This window comes from Erigeron canadensis, chromosome 1 (assembly GCF_010389155.1).
Source record: "Erigeron canadensis isolate Cc75 chromosome 1, C_canadensis_v1, whole genome shotgun sequence".
Lineage (NCBI taxonomy): Eukaryota > Viridiplantae > Streptophyta > Magnoliopsida > Asterales > Asteraceae > Erigeron > Erigeron canadensis.
Window position 1 is genome coordinate 40,170,706 of NC_057761.1, and position 19,839 is coordinate 40,190,544.

General features: G+C 31.3%; 2 protein-coding genes across 3 annotated transcripts; both read left to right on the forward strand.

Annotated features, from left to right (window-relative positions):
• The first annotated feature begins 279 nt into the window (after positions 1–279).
• Positions 280–7,660, forward strand: LOC122602894 (LEAF RUST 10 DISEASE-RESISTANCE LOCUS RECEPTOR-LIKE PROTEIN KINASE-like 1.2). Its single transcript, XM_043775509.1, has 4 exons — positions 280–1,129; positions 5,792–5,824; positions 5,931–6,167; positions 6,482–7,660. Exons 1-4 carry the CDS (start codon positions 376–378, stop codon positions 7,441–7,443), a joined length of 1,986 nt encoding a protein of 661 aa, XP_043631444.1. The 5' UTR covers positions 280–375; the 3' UTR covers positions 7,444–7,660.
• A 6,923-nt stretch (positions 7,661–14,583) lies between these two features.
• Positions 14,584–18,681, forward strand: LOC122585329. Of its 2 annotated transcripts, XM_043757459.1 has the most exons (7): positions 14,584–15,118; positions 15,437–15,642; positions 16,613–16,664; positions 16,740–16,856; positions 16,943–17,028; positions 17,115–17,206; positions 17,976–18,681. In XM_043757459.1, the coding sequence occupies exons 1-7, from the start codon at positions 14,870–14,872 to the stop codon at positions 18,197–18,199; spliced, it is 1,026 nt and encodes a 341-aa protein (XP_043613394.1). In that variant the 5' UTR covers positions 14,584–14,869; the 3' UTR covers positions 18,200–18,681. The 2 variants fall into 2 exon arrangements, with proteins under 2 accessions (XP_043613394.1, XP_043613393.1); XM_043757458.1 differs by having other exon boundaries at positions 16,613–16,856.
• The last annotated feature ends 1,158 nt before the right edge of the window (positions 18,682–19,839 follow it).

Here is a 19,839-nt window from a genome sequence, read left to right on the forward strand (position 1 = left end):
GACTGGTCGGGTTACCCTTTTACCCTAGTCGTATTACACGCCTCGTTCTTAATATGCATAAACTTTATGTTATGGGTTCATGTCATATCAGAAATCACCCTATATTTATTCCCAACCTATTAATTTTGACAGTAACACATATTCTATATCATCTCTATCATTTCAACACACCACTTGAATACCTTTTAAAATATTCAAACATACCCAACACTTATCAATAAAATTTTGTCACATTCAACATACAAATCTCTATTATTGTTGCAAAGTCAAATCCAAACAAACCACTAGCTTATCTATTATTTTTTTCCCAATTAAACCTCCACTACATCTAAAATCAAACAAACACATCTCTCTCCAATTCACATAAAATATATCATGAAAAAGCTCAAAAAGCAACACACTTTCTCCGTAATCATAAACCCTATATTCTTCACCTTATTCTTGTTTCACCATTCATTATCTATTGATCCAAACTACCTATCATGTGTCCCTGAAGATTGTGGAGATGGACAAAACATTAGTTATCCATTTCATATCAATAGCTTACAAGATCCACTTTGTGGCTATCCTGGATTCGGGCTAAGTTGCTATAATGGTTCGGCTACTATAAAAATATCCGAAAAGACCTTCGTGATCAAACATATTAACTACACAAACCACATTTTCCGTCTCCAAAACATAGCAAATCAATCATGTAGTGTGACAAAAATAAAAACCATGACACTTGACCCTACTCGGTTCACATTTGTAACAAAAACAAAATTGTTGATATCAATTTGTCCTAGCAACGATATATCGTCCGAATTCGATAAGTATAAGGTTCCACCTTGTGATCAAAATACTAGTACTAATACTAGTGAGTATGTTATGCTAGAGAATGATACAAATATTATAAATGTAACAAAAGGTTGTAACAAAGAGGAGATGCCGGTGGAGATGATGGGTGGTGGAGAGGTAGTAGATGGGCAGAATTATACAAAAGTGGTGGAACGTGGGTTTGAGATGGGGTGGCTTGCGGCAAATTGTGATCGTTGTGAAAAGAGTGGTGGGAAATGTGGGTTTAATATGACGGAATTCCAGTTTAGATGTTTCTGTATAGACAGGCCACACCGGGTGAGTTGCAAACCTGGTAAGAGCTAATTTCCTTTTCTTAATTATTTTTAGTTTAGTTGTATGGAAACATTTGTTCATTTTTATTTATTTATTTATTTGTTTAACAACTAGCTTTGGGCAGTACGAGGAGTTCAAATTACGCATGTATAAAACGAAATCCAGGACTCTCGAAACCCTCGATAATTTATTCATACTATGTGTGCCTTTGTTAAATGTAATGTTTATATATAGTGCCTACTAGGTAAATTTTTATCATATGACAATCATTTGATCATATAAAAAGTCGGGTCAATTCAAGCCGTTAGAATGCATAGCTTATTGTTAGCCTACTAGAATAGAGACCGGTATTAGAATGCACAACTTGTTGTACGTACTAGCTAGATTCTAGACTGGTTTGAGTTGATTTAGGTTGGTCATGTTAAATGTTTGGGATTTATAATTCATAACCGGATGCTTTTGGTTCGGTTTAGTGGTGAGCAAAACCGGGCTGAAAATCTAAAAGCCGATATAAAAACCAAACTTTTCGGTTTGATTTTTTGACTTTAGCCAAAAACCGAACTGGACCGGTTAGGCTGATTATATAGTAGGTATGAGTATAAGTGTAAGAAATGGAGACTCACATGCCATAAATTAGCAAAAGTTTACATAACGAATATGTCAATTTTTATTATGAATCCTAGAGAATTATATGACTTGTTACTAGTTTAGAGTTAACCATGCTTTTAAAATCGACATTTCTTATGAAGTTGATCTTCTAGATTGGTGAAAAAATATATATAAATTAAATTTAATCTTAGGATAGAATTTACAACTACTATTCAAATGCGCTTAATTAAGTATTGTTGGGTCTAAGATAGTAGGCGACAAGCTGACAATAGTCGAGTTTAGAATCTTTTCTTTTTTATTTAGATATATAGACCATTTTTAAGTTACTTTTTATAGTAATTGTTTATGATTTTGTAGTTATATGTATACCTTTTTGTTTATGTGATTTTGTAGCTATATGATTTTGTAGCTATATGTACACTAGATGATGTAGGAGTATATTTAATATGAAGCATAAAACTGGATTGAGAAAGAAAAAGTATTTGCCGTTAAAAAATTGATAAAGGTAAATATTTATGGCTTTATTGGTGGTGAGTGATATTGACAGGAAATGGGCATTTCGTGTGTGAAGTAGTTTTCATGACACTTGTGTGATAAGATGGAAAGAATATATAATGTAAAATACAGATTGATACTAACATAAAGATTTTTTCGAAAATTAAAAATGTTTATACAAATAATGAATATATCGTATATATAATACTACATGATGGTATAAAAATTCAAAGAGTTGAAGGTTTATCGTTTTCATACATGTTTATCGTCAAGCCCAAATTCATAAATAGGTGTTATGAGTTCCTAACTTCTTATGATGACCATAACATTGACATAGATGAAGGTCATAAATTTGTGTAGTTGGAACCTTACAAATTTCATTAATAAATAAGAAAAGGACCCATCTATTTAATAGGTCATGTATAGGTTACAATTTGAATGAATATGTGAAAGTCGTATCTCAAAAGTGCCCCGACATACTATCAAAAGCAACCTGTTCGATCAAGAGGTCGATTTTCAACTAAGACTTGTGTACAAAGTATCATTTTAGCATTAGTATCTTTGGTCGGTTTTACTTTTGCACAAACATCACATCATTCTTTTAATGCAAACTATTCACGTGAACTTATGTACCAAAATCATGCTTCTTGACTCTAACCTTTGTGTAAATAGTTGAAATAAGTTTTATTTAGTTCAAAATTCGTGTTTGAATATTTCTAGTACAACTATATATATGCCAATTTGTCTTGGACACTATTTGCAACTTGACTTTATGATATGAACATTTTGTAAGAAGTGGCCCAGATATAGTTGTGTATGTAGGGCAGGCTCAATTTCTTTGGTCCATTTTAGAGCAATAGGATTGCTGCAGCTTTTAGGTGAATAAAAATTGCTGGGATTTCGAAGTTGACTTTGACTTAGTCGCATCCAAACATTAGAATTGATAGGGGAGACCTTTGCAATTTGCAACCTTCTTATTTGTTAGGATCGTTTGTGTAACAAAAATTTTTTGGATAGTAAATCCTTCAGAGGATTTTAAGTGTTAGAAGCAGTTAGTTTTAATTTTTTATTTGTAATCTCAAAACCAATTAACTTATAGTTATAGATAATAACTGAACTTAAGGATGGATGAAGTGTCTAATCATTTTTCCCCGGTTTTTCTATTTCTCCCCACCTTTTCCCCACTTACAAAAAATACTTCACCACGCTTCACCATCTTTTTCTCTGTTAGAAATAGACAAAAAAAAAATTAAAAAATTAAATAAAATAAGAAATAGGGTGGTGAGGAAGCCGCGGAGAGTTGTGCCCACTTTACTCCCCACCCTTAGGTACCTAAGGGTCGGGGTAATGTTTCACTCGGTCACCACCTCCCCACCGTACTCAGTCCACCTTAAGTAGCACGATGACTATAAAGGGATCTGGCTCCCGAGTAGTCGTCATGTGATACGGGCCTTTATAGATGGCGCAAGTTGATTGGGTGTTTTCATTACGTATATATTTGACTAGTTAGAACTTTGTCGGGGATTTATTTGGTATATCAATATCAAAGTATCAAACAGAATTGAAAAAATTTTTTAGTAAATGATCCTTTGTCTCAATGAATATAAAATATGAACTTGAAAACTACATATGTTCTTTCAAAGTAGAAGATTTTCAACATTTGGTGTCAATACAAAATACTTGTTTGACTTGTTCCATTCTTAGTTAACCTTTCATTTTAAATGTTTGGTTATTATTATATTTTTCGATTCTTTGACTCGACTCAAAAATATGATTTTTGAATCGTGACTCGAGACTCTACTAGTAAGAGTCGAGACAATTTTATATACTACTTAATATTGTATAATCACATATATGTGACGTATTTATAAACAAAATATAAGTTAATTACCTATATGATATATAATATATAGGTTTTAGGAAAAATAAAACAAATATTAAAGTAAAACAAATAAAACAATAGGTTTTTCTTAACGGAAGATTACCGTACAGCATGAAAATCATTGTGCATCAATTGCTTCGTGAATCTTCGTGCATCAATTTAACCATGATTCAATGGTCAAGATCATGTCTTATTTGTTTTACTATAATACTTGTTTTACAATACCCAACCCCATAATATATAACCATATTATCAAACTATAATAATCATAAGTTTATGACTCACATTGACTCGTTTCATATACACACCATGACTTGTAAGAGTCAGGAGAAAAAAAAGTCACCCAACGAGTCTTCTCGTTGTTGGTGTAAATCGACTTGACTCGTAAGAGTCGAATCGGAACTATTAAAAGTTTAACAACTATGGTTATTAATGAGGTGTTTATCTTTGTTTTCTGTATGATGATTATTATCTTTTGCATAGCCTCTTAGAAATTTAGTTTGCCAAAATGTCAATCGATCAAATATGAAATAATGATGCTAAGTTTTACTTTTAAAACCATTTTTGCGATGAAATGTAACTGAAGTTAATTGGTTTTTAGTACCACTACTTATATAAGATAGACATAGACTAGTCGATCGGCTCAAGTGAAATAGATTAAGTTCGGTTTTTATATGTAAGTGTATTTATATTATGATTTGGTAAATGAATATACTGTATGAACCATGAAGTCATGAACCATGCATGAAGTCATGATATATATTTAATGGCTTAATGTTGGTTATTAGTCAAAATGGAGAAAATTGATTAATATCTGACTTTTGAACCTTCAAAAAGTTCTAGTCAACTGCCGTGTTTGAATATTTTGATGCGATGAAAAACAGCTTATATGAAGCCTGTTTTTTTCACTTTGTGCATTCTTCATCCATATATCAACATGTTTCTTCTTTTCTTTCTTCTTTTCTCTAATCATCTTTCTAAAGTCTTGAGTTCAAATCCAAAATGCGCTCCTTCTTTCGAGTGCAAAAACTTTGGTTCATTCACATACCCATTTTACAATTCTTCCAATAGGCCAGAATGCGGGTTTATCAAGTTAGATTGTAGCAAAAGATCTCCAGAGTTACAACTCCAAGATGGCAAAATCTTGGTAATTAAGAATAGAACTTCACGAGGCTTATTGTTGGTTAGTTACAAAACGTTTGATGAACGTCTGAAACTACAAAACTGCGATGTTGTCGATAGATTTGCTTTTCGAAGATCAGAACACATTCATTTACACAAAAACCAAATGAAAATTAAAATCTTCAAATGCTCTAACACAATTTCTCGTTTTGATCATTACCGGAAGATAGAGTGCAACAATCACTTTCTATACTATAACGAGACAATGGAAGTATCAATAAATTATTCTCGACCAAGGTCATGTGAAGTTCTACAATTACCGTACAATCAAACTAAAAATGACTTTGCTCATCTTTTTTCTTTGTTGTCTACCGAGTTCTACATGTCATCTCGTAATCGTAATTGTTCATCTTGCTACGAGATACAAGGTCAATGTCAAGTTTGTTATGATTTAGATACAAGTTCATGGCCAAAAGTAATATATATGTATTTAAGGTATTTGAGTTGCATGAAACTAATGCTCAAACATTTTTCTTCGCAACTAATCCTTATATTTTATTTTTTCTTTTTCAGAAAAGAATAACCGCACACTGATAATCGTCGCAGGTAATATACCTTGTAAAATTGATCTTATTCTTCATTCATATATTGCCTTGAAGCTACATATTTGTAATACAGAGTATTTGTTTGCTTATACATATATACTTTCTAGTTGTTGTTGGATTTGCGCTCCTCATGGCCCTTGCCATCGGCATTTTCTTTATCCGTAGAGCTTACAAACGCAAAGCTTTTGCGTATTTTTCGTCAAAGGATAAATCACAGGAACTAGAAGATGTGAGTGTCTACTTTGGTGTATCGGTTTTCTCCTATGCAGAACTTCAAGATGCCACCAATCATTTTGACTCTTCTAAAGAACTAGGCGATGGAGGTTTTGGAACTGTTTATTATGGTAATATCTAAATATATCAAGATTCAATATTCAAAACCTTGGCACCTCACTCCCTCCGCCCTTTTTAAAATGTCATAGTTTGACTATTTAAATTTTTTATTTGACTTTTGAAGGTAAAAATTTTTATTTATGTTATACAAAATATAAAATATATAAATGGACTGAGTTTGTAGTATACTTTCCACTAAAAATAACTTTTATTAAATATTATATAGTACAAACAAAAATATGTATGGTAAAAAACGATACTTGAAAAGTCAAATTAGTACTTAATCTTCAAATTTAGTAATACTAAATAGTGTTGTTTTTACTAGGTAAACTTCGTGATGGTCGGGAAGTTGCAGTGAAGCGACTTTATGAGCACAATTACAAACGAGTTCAACAGTTCATGAATGAAGTTGAAATTTTAACTCGATTACGCCATCAAAACCTTGTGTCACTCTACGGTTGTACTTCTCGCAAGAGTCGTGAACTCCTTTTAGTGTATGAATACATCTCCAATGGCACTGTTGCTGACCATCTCCATGGAGACATGGCTAAACCAAGCCCACTAAAGTGGAGAACCCGTATGAAAATAGCCATAGAAACCGCCAATGCGTTGGTGTACCTTCATGCGTCCGAGATAATCCACCGAGATGTGAAAACCACTAACATTCTCTTAGATGAGAGTTTTTGTGTCAAAGTTGCGGATTTTGGGCTATCGAGGTTGTTACCTAATGATGTGACACATGTATCAACCGCGCCTCAAGGGACCCCGGGTTATGTAGACCCAGAGTATCATCAGTGTTATCAGCTAACTGAAAAGAGTGATGTTTATAGTTTTGGAGTCGTTTTAATTGAATTAATATCATCAATGCCAGCTATTGATATTAGTAGGTCCCGTGAAGAGATTAGTTTAGCTAACATGGCTATAAACCGGATACAAAGATGTGCTCTCGATGAGCTGATCGACCCGTTTTTAGCAGTGGACCCGGTCACCGAAAGAATGATGACGTCAGTGGCAGAATTGGCGTTTAGGTGTTTACAATTTGATTCAGAATCCAGGCCTACAATGGTTGAAGTTTTGGAGGTCTTGAAGGGAATTCAAGTCGAGGAAAGTGTTGATAATATCAACGAGTTGACCACCACGAAGTCTGATGTGCCACCGCCTTCACCGGAAAATGAAGGCGCCGGGTTGTTAAAAGGGTTGCACGCCGCATCGCCTATCTCGGTTACGGCTAAGTGGCATAGCACTAGTAGTGAATCAACCACACCATACAATAGTGTGATACATTGAAGGATTATATGCAAATGTATAGTTATAGTATTGTTTTTGATATATACATTTTGTAACCATTATATGCTTGCCATAAAAGTTCACATATGGATTTAGTAACTAAAAAACATCAATGTTAGTTAGAAATGTATAAATGGATCAACCACCGAAGAGCGGTGATCCATACGGTTTAAGATATATGCTTGTGCATAAATAATGTTGAGCGGAAATGATAGTATCACGTGTTTTGAATATCTATATCTATAAGATCAGATCCCATGTTGAAAGTTACACCTTACGTTGTAGTCATTCACATACAAACCCTTATTGCAGTCATCAATCGTTTTTCCCATTATTTCTTTTACACCCATTTTCTATCAATTGTATCTGTTGCAATGTACAGATACCATGCTAGTTTATAGCAAATAAGGATCATGCATTTTATAAGGTTTAGCGATATTAGTATCATTATGCTTTAAGTTGTAAATATTTTAAATTTCAATTTTAAACTAAGCGTCTGGTCAGTCTATTAAAAAATTAAAGTGCCTCATTAGTCAATTGAGTTTAAAAAAAAAACTGTCTTTGATTAATATTTTATTAGGTTCAAAAATTGAAATGTCAATGTAATTTTCTTTTTACCATAAACTATTTTATGATCTTATGTTACTTAGAAACTCAAAGTACCTATGTGACTTGATGACCGATCATTTTTATTATGTTTCATGACTCCAATTGGTGCTGTGCCATTATCGGGATGATATTTCATTTCTTAACCTTTTTTGAATATACTCGTATAAAGATAAGGATTAAGATCCCAAAGTTCAAAAGGTTTGGTCCATAACTGATAATTCTAATAAAGTTCAGATCCATAAACAAGAGCCCAAGATAGACCCTTTATTTAACCTAATACCTCATTCATTATCAATAAAATTCAACCAAAAGTCCAAAACCAAAAGCCCAAGCTACACTGATGAGCTAAATACTTCATTCAATATTTAGAAAAAGAAAATATCAAATTAAGATTCAAGTTGGTGAACGGTGAGTCGGATGATCCTTTTGGATATGCCATCTCACAATTATTTGGGTAGCCATCACAATCATCTAAGAACCATTGTCAAATGAAAATCAACCACTCGTTAAACCAAATGGGCCCGTCCACCATTCAATAGAGATCTCAAAAACAAAAATGTGTCACCAAGTCCATTGTGTTGTGGCTCACCATCAATGTCAACTTTAAATTAAAAAAAAGAATGATTAATCCCTCTAACAAAATAGCTTAAAAATTTTCTTAACTATTGAATTATGACATGTGAAGAAATCAGGGGCAAAATTAAGAAAGAAAATTAGTGGATAACACATGTCACATTCTTAAGGTTATAGATTAATTTTTAGGCTATTCTTTAAAAGGATTAATCATTTTCCATTTAAAAAATAAGCCAACTTGTTTGTACTGGTAAAGTTGGAGGCATCTTAAATCTTGGATTAAAAAATAACTCCTTTAGATTTTAACATTTAATTTTAATCCAATAATCAAGATTTCAGCTTTATTAGTAAAGTTAATTTCTAACTTTAGAGAATCTCAATCCGATGGACGATGCTTTTTATGATACATGTTGATTTTTAGTGAATAAAAACATATTCTTTTAGTTGTTTTACTTTAATACTTGTTTTATTTTAACTAAAACTTATATATAGATATATATAATAAAACAATAATAGATTGTTAAAGAAAAACTTAGTTGAATTATTAAAAATTAAGTTAAGTACCTAGATCTTCACATGAATTTCAAATGATTGAAATTGAGTTGTGAACTTTTTTATTTAAGATTTCAATTTAATACGCGTGAAAACTTAAAGTTTTTAAGAAATGTCGATCACGACTTGCAAATATCTTTAATGATATTTGTATTTTTGGACTAAGCAGAAAAAGAAAAACGAAGTTAACCATCGTTAAAAAACAAAAAAACAAAAAAAAAAAACATGTGATAACACATGTTATTTAAATAATACGGAGTAATACTGTATGTATTGCTATTGATTGTAGTGCAATAATGGAAATGGAAATGTTCTTGATGCACATGTTGGGTTGAGAGTTGAGACATGATCATCTTGAAGAAACGTCGTCGTGCGATCGCATACGTGCACGTGACACTTAGTCTTGGTCAATCAATGGACCAATTAGAATAACCACATTTATTTCTTTCCATCCGATCCGTACACGTGTCATATTACAAACGGTGCTACCCGTCACCTCCATCTTACATGTCGATTAAAGTAATTGTATCATTTTGGTTGGTAAAGTTTTTCCATGATCAGTACCAGCGTGATAATCGCGCATTATAATTAGATGTGGCACAACAGTATTACGAGATTAGACGATTGTTTTAGGCTTCCAAATTTTCAAGGTCTCAATGTTCTGTATATTAGACTTAATGTTTGGATTTAGAACTAAATATCATTATACAATTTACATTGCAGTAACGCCTTTTTAGTTTTTGTATGAACATGTACATCTTTTTTATTACTATTAGTTGAATAACAAAAGTCGAGCTACTTTTTTTTGTTACTTTAATTTATATCGTAATGGATTACGCCTCCAAAATTGATTTCGTTTGACGCCTCTACAAACATTGAGCCGCTACTGATTATAATGTAACTGATAGGATGTCAATAAAATTAGAGATAAAAAAAACTTAAGTATTTATAGGTTTCACATTTAAAAATAACCAACTCTATTAATTTTATCCAACACACTTATAATATTAGAGATAAAAAAAAAGGAAAAATACATAAAAAGGTAACATTTTTACACAAACTTTCTAATAAGGGAAACCTATTTAAATTTCGTTTATTAAAAGGATCTCATTTCTAAAAACTTCTCAATAAAGGTAACATCTTTAGTTTTTAATGTCAACTTTCTGTTAAGTGCCACATCAATATGTCACGTCATGAAAAATTGATGACAAGGACTTTTGACTGGGAAAAACATATGTATACATCATATTTATATACCTATTTACATGGAATTTCTAGTTTCACAACAAAAATTTCACCCAACTTATTTATCACTCCCGGTTGTTTTCCACCAATACTCTTTGGTGTTCTTTGTGATGAGTGTTCATAATCTGATCTTTCCAAGGTTAATTTTTTTCTATAAAAAAGTTCAGCCTACAATCTTAGATCCAAATCCAACCAAACTAAATCCCTTTTGATGTTTCGCAAAACCTTTAGTAGCCACAAAAGTTATCATGTAAATCGGCTGTTTTGGCTTCTTTCAGATTCATATCTGGTCTTGGAATGATGATATTACACTGATAAAGATGTCTATAAATAACCGGGACTAATTGGATTTTATGGAAATCCCAAAAAGATGTCTATATATAGTTCAAGCTTCAAAAACTTAAAAAAACAATGTAAATTAACAAAAAAACTTGAAATGAAAATGAAGATAAACTCCTACTACTTCTTCTTTTGGTCGATTCTTACATATGGGAAACATTATTGGTTCCAATTTAATAGAGAAATCAGTGGTAGAAAATTGCACACCAGGTGTTCGACAAAATGTCTCAATGAAAACCAGATGTCCAGATTGTTTTTTAGTTTGAATTCAAGTACTTTCATATGGATTTCCAGGTTTTAGATAAAGATTATAGAAATTGATATAAAACTGTTATTTTTTTATTTTTTTTATATAAAGCTATTATTAGATGATTCTTGTTATAATGATTTTATAATTAGATGATTGTGCTAGATATAGATATTATATAAAGAACATACAAATACATATGACAAACTACAATGGGAAAAATACGATGATTCTCGTATACAATTTTTTTATAAGTCAAAGGTCCATGTCATCAATTTTTAATGACATGGCATTTAACGGAGAGTTGAAGTTAAAAATTAACGATTTACCTTTATTGAGAAATTTTTAAAAATGAGATTCTTTTAAAAGACGAAAAGTAAATAGGTTTCCCTTATTAGGAACTTTGTGTAAAAATGTTACTTTTTTATGAATTTTTTCCATAAAAAAAAAATTAAGTATTTAAAAGGTTTCACATATAAAAATTTTCATATGTTACAAGAAATGAACATTTTCATATGTTACAAGATTATAGTTTTACAGTATTAAAATTAAAATAATTTATATAGGAATACATTTTCATGAGGATTTACCATTAGTCCATTACCATTTTTCAATATTAGTGCATATAAAATACACATAGCACGTTACCCCCATAATACGAAAGTTTTCTTGACGGCATCGGTGTGGTGGTGGGGGACGGCTGTTGGTGATGGTGGCGGCGTCGAGTGATGTTAGATGATTGATGTAAAGGGTTAATGTAGATATTTTTAAAAAATAATGGTTGATAGTGTTATATATTCATTAATAGTATTCTAGTCATTTTCCCATGTAACTTTCAACATAGCGACTATTTTCTTTATTATACAGTATAAATCCTATCCTATATATTAATAAAACAAGATTTTTATGACATGATTATTGCTTACTTGTCATTATTAGATTTATTTATATGAATTATTTCTTTTTTATTTTCTTGAGTTATGACATCATTTTATTTTAAATTTAGATTTTTTGTTTAATTTATTTATGATATTAAGCATTTTCCTTTTTTAAGTTTATTTCATTTTTATATTTGTTATTTATGATTTTTTTTTATTAAAAAATAGTTTTTATTTAAACTCTAATATTTTATACATGGTCTTTTAGATTTTCATCATCTAAATAGTTTTATCATAATAGATTTTATAAATTATTTGCATGTATGTGGGTTAATAAGCTAATTATATATACTAGAAATATAAGGTATACTATTCCGAAATTATGCGTAGTGTTGAACTATCTCACAGTTCTTAGACATCGACGTAACTTAATATTACAAGATTTAGACTAATAAGCCCGGGTTGAAACCGGGTTAATTAACTAGTATAGATAATGTAAAAACCAAAATAAAAACTTATTAAAGTAACTTTTCGTTTTTGATGGAATAAATACCTAAAATAACACTGAATTTTGGTGTCTTTAATAAAACTAGAAACCATTTATCAAACTTATTAATAGCAAAATAATTTTTAATTATTATCAGAACTAGTAATGTATTTGTTGGCCATGTAATATTAGTCATGTGTGAGTGCGATGCAACATTAGGGGAGTAATTATTAGTTTAAATGTACTTGATCGATGTAAAAAAAATGATAGTGTAGTTATATTAAAAGTTAAAAGATGTATGTTGTAAAATTAAGTGTATATATATATATATTTAAAGGTGAACTTCGTTTGAAACTTTGTGTTGCGATTCGACAACAGGAGGTTTAGCATACATTGTCTTAACCAGTTTCGTGCTAGAGAGCTCACTTGAAGTAAAAACGCCTATTTCAAATACCCGATGGGAAAAAATATCCTATTAATTCACCCGAAGGCACAATGATTAATAAGGGTAACCACTAACCGCTGCCCCTCATACTTGAACTTGAGTATACGCAAGTCAAACTCTCATAAATGAATTTCCTATATTCACTTCAAAGCTTGAATGCAAAACCTTTTGGAAAAAAAAATGTCCTTCCAACCATTAAATTTAATGATATTAGTATATTATGTTTGAAAGTCTAAAATAGACAAATAGTAAATAATAAAGAAGAACATTTTAAGGTTTACTTAATTATATAATTGAAAGGAACAAGGAACAAGTTATCTATAATATATAAAAATATAAATATCTATATATACTATGGGGTTGGGTATTGTAAAACAAGTATTAAAGTAAAACAAATAAGAAATGATCTTGACCATTAGATCATGGTTAAATTGATACACGAAGATTCACGAAACAATTGATGCACAATGATTTTCATGTTGCACGGTGATATTCGGTGAAGAAAAACCTATTGTTTTATTTGTTTTACTTTAATACTTGTTTTATTTTACCTAAAATTAATAAACAAATTACCTTCCTCTCTTTTAAACTCTTTACCTTTAAAATACCCAAAATAGCCATAATTTTCAACACATTCCTAACTCACACACCAAATCTACCCAATATATCCCTAAAATATATATACTATATTAATAAACAAACTACCTTTCCCTCTTTTCAACCCTTTATATTTAAAATACCCAAAATAACCTTAATTTTCAACATATTCGTAATTCACATACTAAATCAACTCAATATATCCCTAAAATATGTTACACCCATTTTTATTCAAACTATCCATCTTCTTTATTAATTAATTTAAATATTTTCATTGAATATCTTTATAATATTTTTAATAAAGTTATTTACAAATTAAAGATACATCTCTTAACCATAAAATAACTATACTATCATCTACATCAATTACTTTTAAATTAATAATCACATCGTTATCACCACCACTAGCACCACCAGTTGCTGCCACCGCATTGTACGGGTACCTATCCTATAGATTTACATATAGATATATGGTTTCAATTTTGATAGATATTTTTTTAATTATATTGTAATTATAACTTATACTATCTAATGAAATAAAGAACCCTTTATTTTTAGAATTATTGAAAAATTGTATAATATTTTCATCTAGCATTTTTATATTATTTTCACATATACTACAATTAACATTAATGATTAAATTATACTATCAATTATTTATTTTTTAAAATATCTTTGTTAACTTTTTACATTAAATAATGGAAAATGATTAATGCTCATAACCAAATAACCTAATAATCCTCCTAATCATGAGATTATGACACATGGAAAAATCAAGAAGCAAAATTAGGAAAGATAATTAGTGAATACCATATATCACATTCTTTATGTGTTAGAAGGATTATTAGGCTATTTGGTTATGAGGATTTATCATTTTTCAATAATAATACAACCAAAACTCCATTTTATGCATTAATCGGTTTCTGCATCTTTTTTTTGACAAGTTTTGTTGGTATATTAGTTGAAACTTAAAACAAACCAATTAGTCATACTAATTTTTTCCATCTTGGCCTACTACCCAAATACCCATCCATCCATTTCCTGCACACAGGACACAAATTTATAAAACGAAAACTCTTTTCTTTCTTTTCATCTTTCCTTTACATTGATTCCCAAATCGCTTTCCTTCTCCCCAAAAAAACCAAACCCCATTTCCATTCCCATTCCCATTCCTTACATCATTTTTAATCAATCAATCGAACAACTTCGGATTTTGATTTCGAATCAGAGTTAGGGTTTGCATTTGGACTTTTATAATATATTATTATCATCTCAATCCAACTTAAATTAATTCGTCGATAATACTATTCTGCGTTTCGATTACTTTTTTGTATTCCGATTAAGTTAATTTTAAGGATAATAGTTAAGTTAATTAATCTAGGGTTTAATACACACAAACAACATATATATATATATATATAGATATACGTATACATATATATAAAGGGAGGAGGATGTTAGGGGCTGGATTACAGTTTGGAAGGAGTCGTGGTGGTGAAGATAGATTCTATAATCCGGCTAAAGCTAGAAGAAATCGTCTTAATAATCAAGATAATCTCCGCCGAGCTCAAAGTGACGTCACCCCGGCGGAGACTTTAGTTGTCAAGATTCCGGTGGAAACGCCGGTTCCGTCGCCGGTGTGTAATCTGGAGAGGTTTTTGGAATCGATTACGCCTTCTGTTGCTGCTCAGTTGCTGTCTAAGGTTTTTTCTTTCATTCAGATTCATATATATTATATATATTTTTATATATATGTGTGTATCTATATATGTTATTGGAATAGTATAGATGATGCTTTGTGATTGTTTTTGTTAAATTAATGAGTATAATAATATGTGTAAAGTCCAAAATGACTATTAAAAACCGCTTTTTGATTGTTGACTAATCAACTAATCTTTGAACTAATCAAGATAGAAAGGTGAATAAAAATCGAGAGTCAAAGAGGCTTTATTGAAAAATGTTTAAGTTGCATATGAATCATGAATGGTGGTTTTGACTTTTGAATCTATTATGTGTTGCAGAGAGCTACGAATGGGTGGAGGAATCAAAATGCAAATCAACCTTACTTTGTGCTTGGTGATTTGTGGGAGTCTTTTAAGGAATGGAGTGCTTATGGTGCCGGAGTTCCCTTGATATTGAACGACAGTGATAGTGTGGTTCAGTATTATGTGCCGTATTTGTCTGGAATTCAGTTATATACTGACCCTTTGAAAATAGCAAAACCAAGGTATTTTGATGGTATTTCTTGTGCTTGAACGTTTCTATGTTAGAATTATGTTGTGTTGTGTAGTATGTTAGTTTATGCATCTAATAACATCCTGGATTAGACTGATATCAATATGGTGTTCAAATACACCGGGATATATTCATGGTGAACTAAATAACAGTTTTAGAACGAGTGTATGTGAGTTGGGTACCCAAGTTTAGAATTCACACAATCAGAGCTTGGAATACACAATTTGTACCAATGTGATTACTAAACTGTCTTTTGCAGTAATTTTACATCATAGGCTCAAACCTTCAATCTAAAAACACCCTAATGATTTTTAAGTTAAAAGGTAATGAAACATTGCAACCTGATGGTTACCCACTTACCCTGTTAACAGAAGTCCAAATGTATTAAGCTAAGCCAGCTTTACCGAATGTGAACTATGTCATGATGCTAATAAAGAAGCATCCTTGGTCAGCATGGCTTGGCCAGGTATCTACTAAGGAAAAAAATATAAAAAAAGGGGGGGGGCATGTTGGTGAATCATTACATTATAATTTAAGAAATGCATGCGTTTAAAGAATGGTAAAAGATTGTTCGTAAGGTTCTATACAAATCTAGCAACCTAGGTATGATACATATAACAACTCATCGTATGTTGGAATTATGTCTTTTATTCAGATTAACACAGTAAGTTTCATTGTTACATAGACTCATATATGAGGAGTTGTAAATAGGTACATTGTTTTGGTTTTTAATGTACAATAAAGAACCACATTGTTTATATGATTTCAGTGATCAGCTAAAGATCTATATTATACGACTATATCTTGCTACACGTGGATTTTTTATCTTATAATATTGATCACCATTTGCTGCGTCGATTGGTAAATTATCTAGTAATGTCGTCTCACTTTAAAGTAGATGAGCTATGATTGAATGTGACTCGCTTCTCTTCTCTAAAAAAATTTGGGTTTTCTGATGATAGGCAGCACATCGAGGACAGTGATGTTGACTCATTCAGGGACTCGAGTAGTGATGTAAGTAGTGATTATGACGTACCAAAGAGTGAAATTTCTCAGCATTTGGATCGGTTATCATTAAATTACCAACAGGCCCTTCAAGAAGGCTTCTCCAGTGATGAGGGTGAATCTGCAAGACCTCAAAGTTGTCTCTCATTTGAGTATTTGGAACGCAGCCAACCATGGGGCCGGGAACCTTTGACTGATAAGGTTTGTTTCTTAAAACAAGTGAAACAAATTTATAACTTATAAGGTACTTAATGTTGTTTGTTCACCTTATTTCATCTGTTGCACAGATACTTGATCTTGCCCGCTGCTTCCCTGAATTGAAAAGTGTGAGAAGTTGTGACTTGCTACCTTCTAGCTGGTTATCGGTGGCCTGGTATGACTTTCATGACATTTGTTGTTTTCTTTTTATCACATATAAATGCTTTTTTTAATTAATGGGCTCCTCTGGTACTTCAACAGGTATCCAATTTATAGGATTCCGATGGGACCAACATTGAAAGATCTTGATGCTTGCTTTCTCACTTTTCATTCTCTCCATACACCTATCACAGGTTTGTAGTTTCAGCTTTTATGAGTATGAAGGTTTTATCATATTTATTTTATTTCTTATCTGCTCTCTATATAAGTTTTCATTTTGTAAGTACATACTATGTGGCTTCGAAAGGCCCAAAACTATGTGAAAAGCTTTCTCTTTGGGTGAGGGTTTGATGAACTAACAAACACTAAAAAAAATTAAAAAACTAACCCACATAAAAAAACTTGTCACATTAGTGGTCATCCTATTTCAAGTCACAAGGTGTATTTTAAAGTTTTTATATCTATAAAAGACTTCATTTTTGTGGGTTTACAATAGGATTTTGTGTGAAGTTCGGTACATTCCAAGCTATCTGCTTGGTGGATAGATAATAAGTTATAGTATCAATTCCTTTAGATGCTTAATATATGATAAAATGAAAGAGTACATTACCAGGAAAACTGGTGACATTTTATTGAGTGAGAGCAAGTCACTGAAATTAGGTTCAAAAAGGTTACTATGGTAACTTTTTGGTATATGAGTAAATACTACTTATTTTTGTTCCAGCAATTACTGATTATTAAGAGTTTGAAGTAAAATATGTTCATATAATCACTAAACTGACTGCCGTGACTTCAAATTATATAGTTCATAATCAGTTCGAAAGTCAATTTTTCAGATGTAAACACCTACATAGCAAAGCTAAAGAAGTTACTTTATGTGATCAGATGCAGGTTTTGATACCGTGTTACCAAGTGTGCCTGGGTGGGTTTCCAGACTAATATTTGTATGATTGCTTGTTGCAGGCAATCAATGTGTGCATCCACCTGTTGTGAGTTATCCTGAGAAGACAGATGGTGTCCCGAAAATCTCGTTACCTGTCTTTGGTCTTGCTTCATATAAATTAAAGGCACCATTGTGGATCAACGATGAACGGATATCGTTGAGCTCTCTTTTGCACGAGGCTGACAATTGGCTCACAACCCTCCAGGTCAATCACCCGGATTTTCTTTTCTTTTCCCGCAGATGATGACGACAATGATGATGATGATAGTTATGTTTACCAATCTACCAGTAACTCCAACTTATCGTGATATGTATCGTTCCTTTCAAGATGGCAACTTAAATGTTTCCCAGACTGTGATATCAGATTTGAAAAAAAGGAAAAACTTGAAGGTAACAAGGGTTGGAGGATGCAGGTTTAGATAAATATAGAGATGGGTTAGATTTATTTATATATATAAAAAAAGAAAGATATATCCAAGGATGTTTAAAACTTTTTGGTATCTAATTTATGATAGGTTACGAGTGTGAGTGAGAGTGATAAGCAGCAGGCTGTATTTTTTTGTGTCCTGGTGATGATGTATGTGTAATGTTATAAACTTGAGGTTTGAGGCATTAGTATCATTAGTATTAGTAGTAGTGAGCCTCTTTTATATTTATGGATTAATTGCTTTGTTTAATTGCTTGCAATTTACTATAAGAAATAGTAAGTGAACTAATTAGTAGGTATATTTGCTTTCTCTCTCTATTTTTTCATATGTTTGTTAAATGGTTAGTGGTATGTTTTGATCTGCTTTGTTTTACTAAACCTTTATATAGTTAAGATTAGGTTAGCATTTTTCATTTTCGTTGTAGGTTATGGGTGGTTTATTTTTTTACTTTGGCAACATGTAACTCCAATCTCTAATCCCATTTCAGTCTCATAAATATAGATCATCTATATAAGAAACATACAATTTTTTTGTGGCCAACTACATTTTGACATTTTTATTTAAAAAATGTTTGTGTCCATAATTCTACAGTTTTATATTTATAATGCAAGACAGTGAGCACATATTTTGTACTTATATAGAGAGATTTGTTAACCAACATGTATAGAATTATGAAACCAACAGCTTGAGGGGTTAAATTTCTTTTAGTGTTTCTCAGATGGAGATCCCCTCAAATTTGTTTACAAATTTTTTTTTCTCTATAGTGTTTCTCAGATGGAGATCCCCTCAAATTTCTTTTAACTTGAGGGGTTAAATTAGTAACATATTGATCATTGAATTAAAACCAATGGTCATGATTCAAAATACAACTTTAAATCTTAATCATTGATCATAATTCAATAGTCAAGATTTCACTAACTTGACTAGTCAAGTTGGAGAACTTGAGGGATTTTTCATCCTTATTTTTTCTGCCTTGGACGCTAATAAAGACCGCCTAAACTTGCAAAGTAATTTAGAACCCTAGATGTTACGGTTTCGGAGGTCACTTCATGATGGTACCGAGGAGGGTTAATAGTATAATGACCAACAATGAACCACAACATATGTTCCATTTTATCTCTTCTCACGATCAGTTTGATAGGTAAAGTTGACCCTCAACTTAGGAGGATCTTGATCCACTGATGAGTTATATATCATGCTCGAATCAGTTCACATTTATGAGAAATACGATGAGTGGAAATGGAATCTAAATGGTGATGTAAAATTCCTGGTCCAACATATTAAACTATGAGCAATGATATTAATACCATCATTCTTGATATATTTACCACATTATATAATAATCCTAATATATACTATAAGACGGTTGAACTAATAACTTATTAACCAATTAAATCGTTCAATTTCATCAAATTGACTTTTGCTTATGTCATCATTTAGATTAACTATAAATTAA

Coding starts and splice junctions, on each gene's coding strand:
- LOC122602894 (XM_043775509.1), top strand. CDS start 376: ATGAAAAAGCTCAAAAAGCAACACACTTTCTCCGTAATCATAAACCCT. Junction 1,130..5,791: donor CCGGGTGAGTTGCAAACCTG/GTAAGAGCTAAT, acceptor TTTCTTTTTCAG/AAAAGAATAACCGCACACTG. Junction 5,825..5,930: donor CACACTGATAATCGTCGCAG/GTAATATACCTT, acceptor TATACTTTCTAG/TTGTTGTTGGATTTGCGCTC.
- LOC122585329 (XM_043757458.1), top strand. CDS start 14,870: ATGTTAGGGGCTGGATTACAGTTTGGAAGGAGTCGTGGTGGTGAAGAT. Junction 17,029..17,114: donor AGCTGGTTATCGGTGGCCTG/GTATGACTTTCA, acceptor GTACTTCAACAG/GTATCCAATTTATAGGATTC. Junction 17,207..17,975: donor TCTCCATACACCTATCACAG/GTTTGTAGTTTC, acceptor TGCTTGTTGCAG/GCAATCAATGTGTGCATCCA.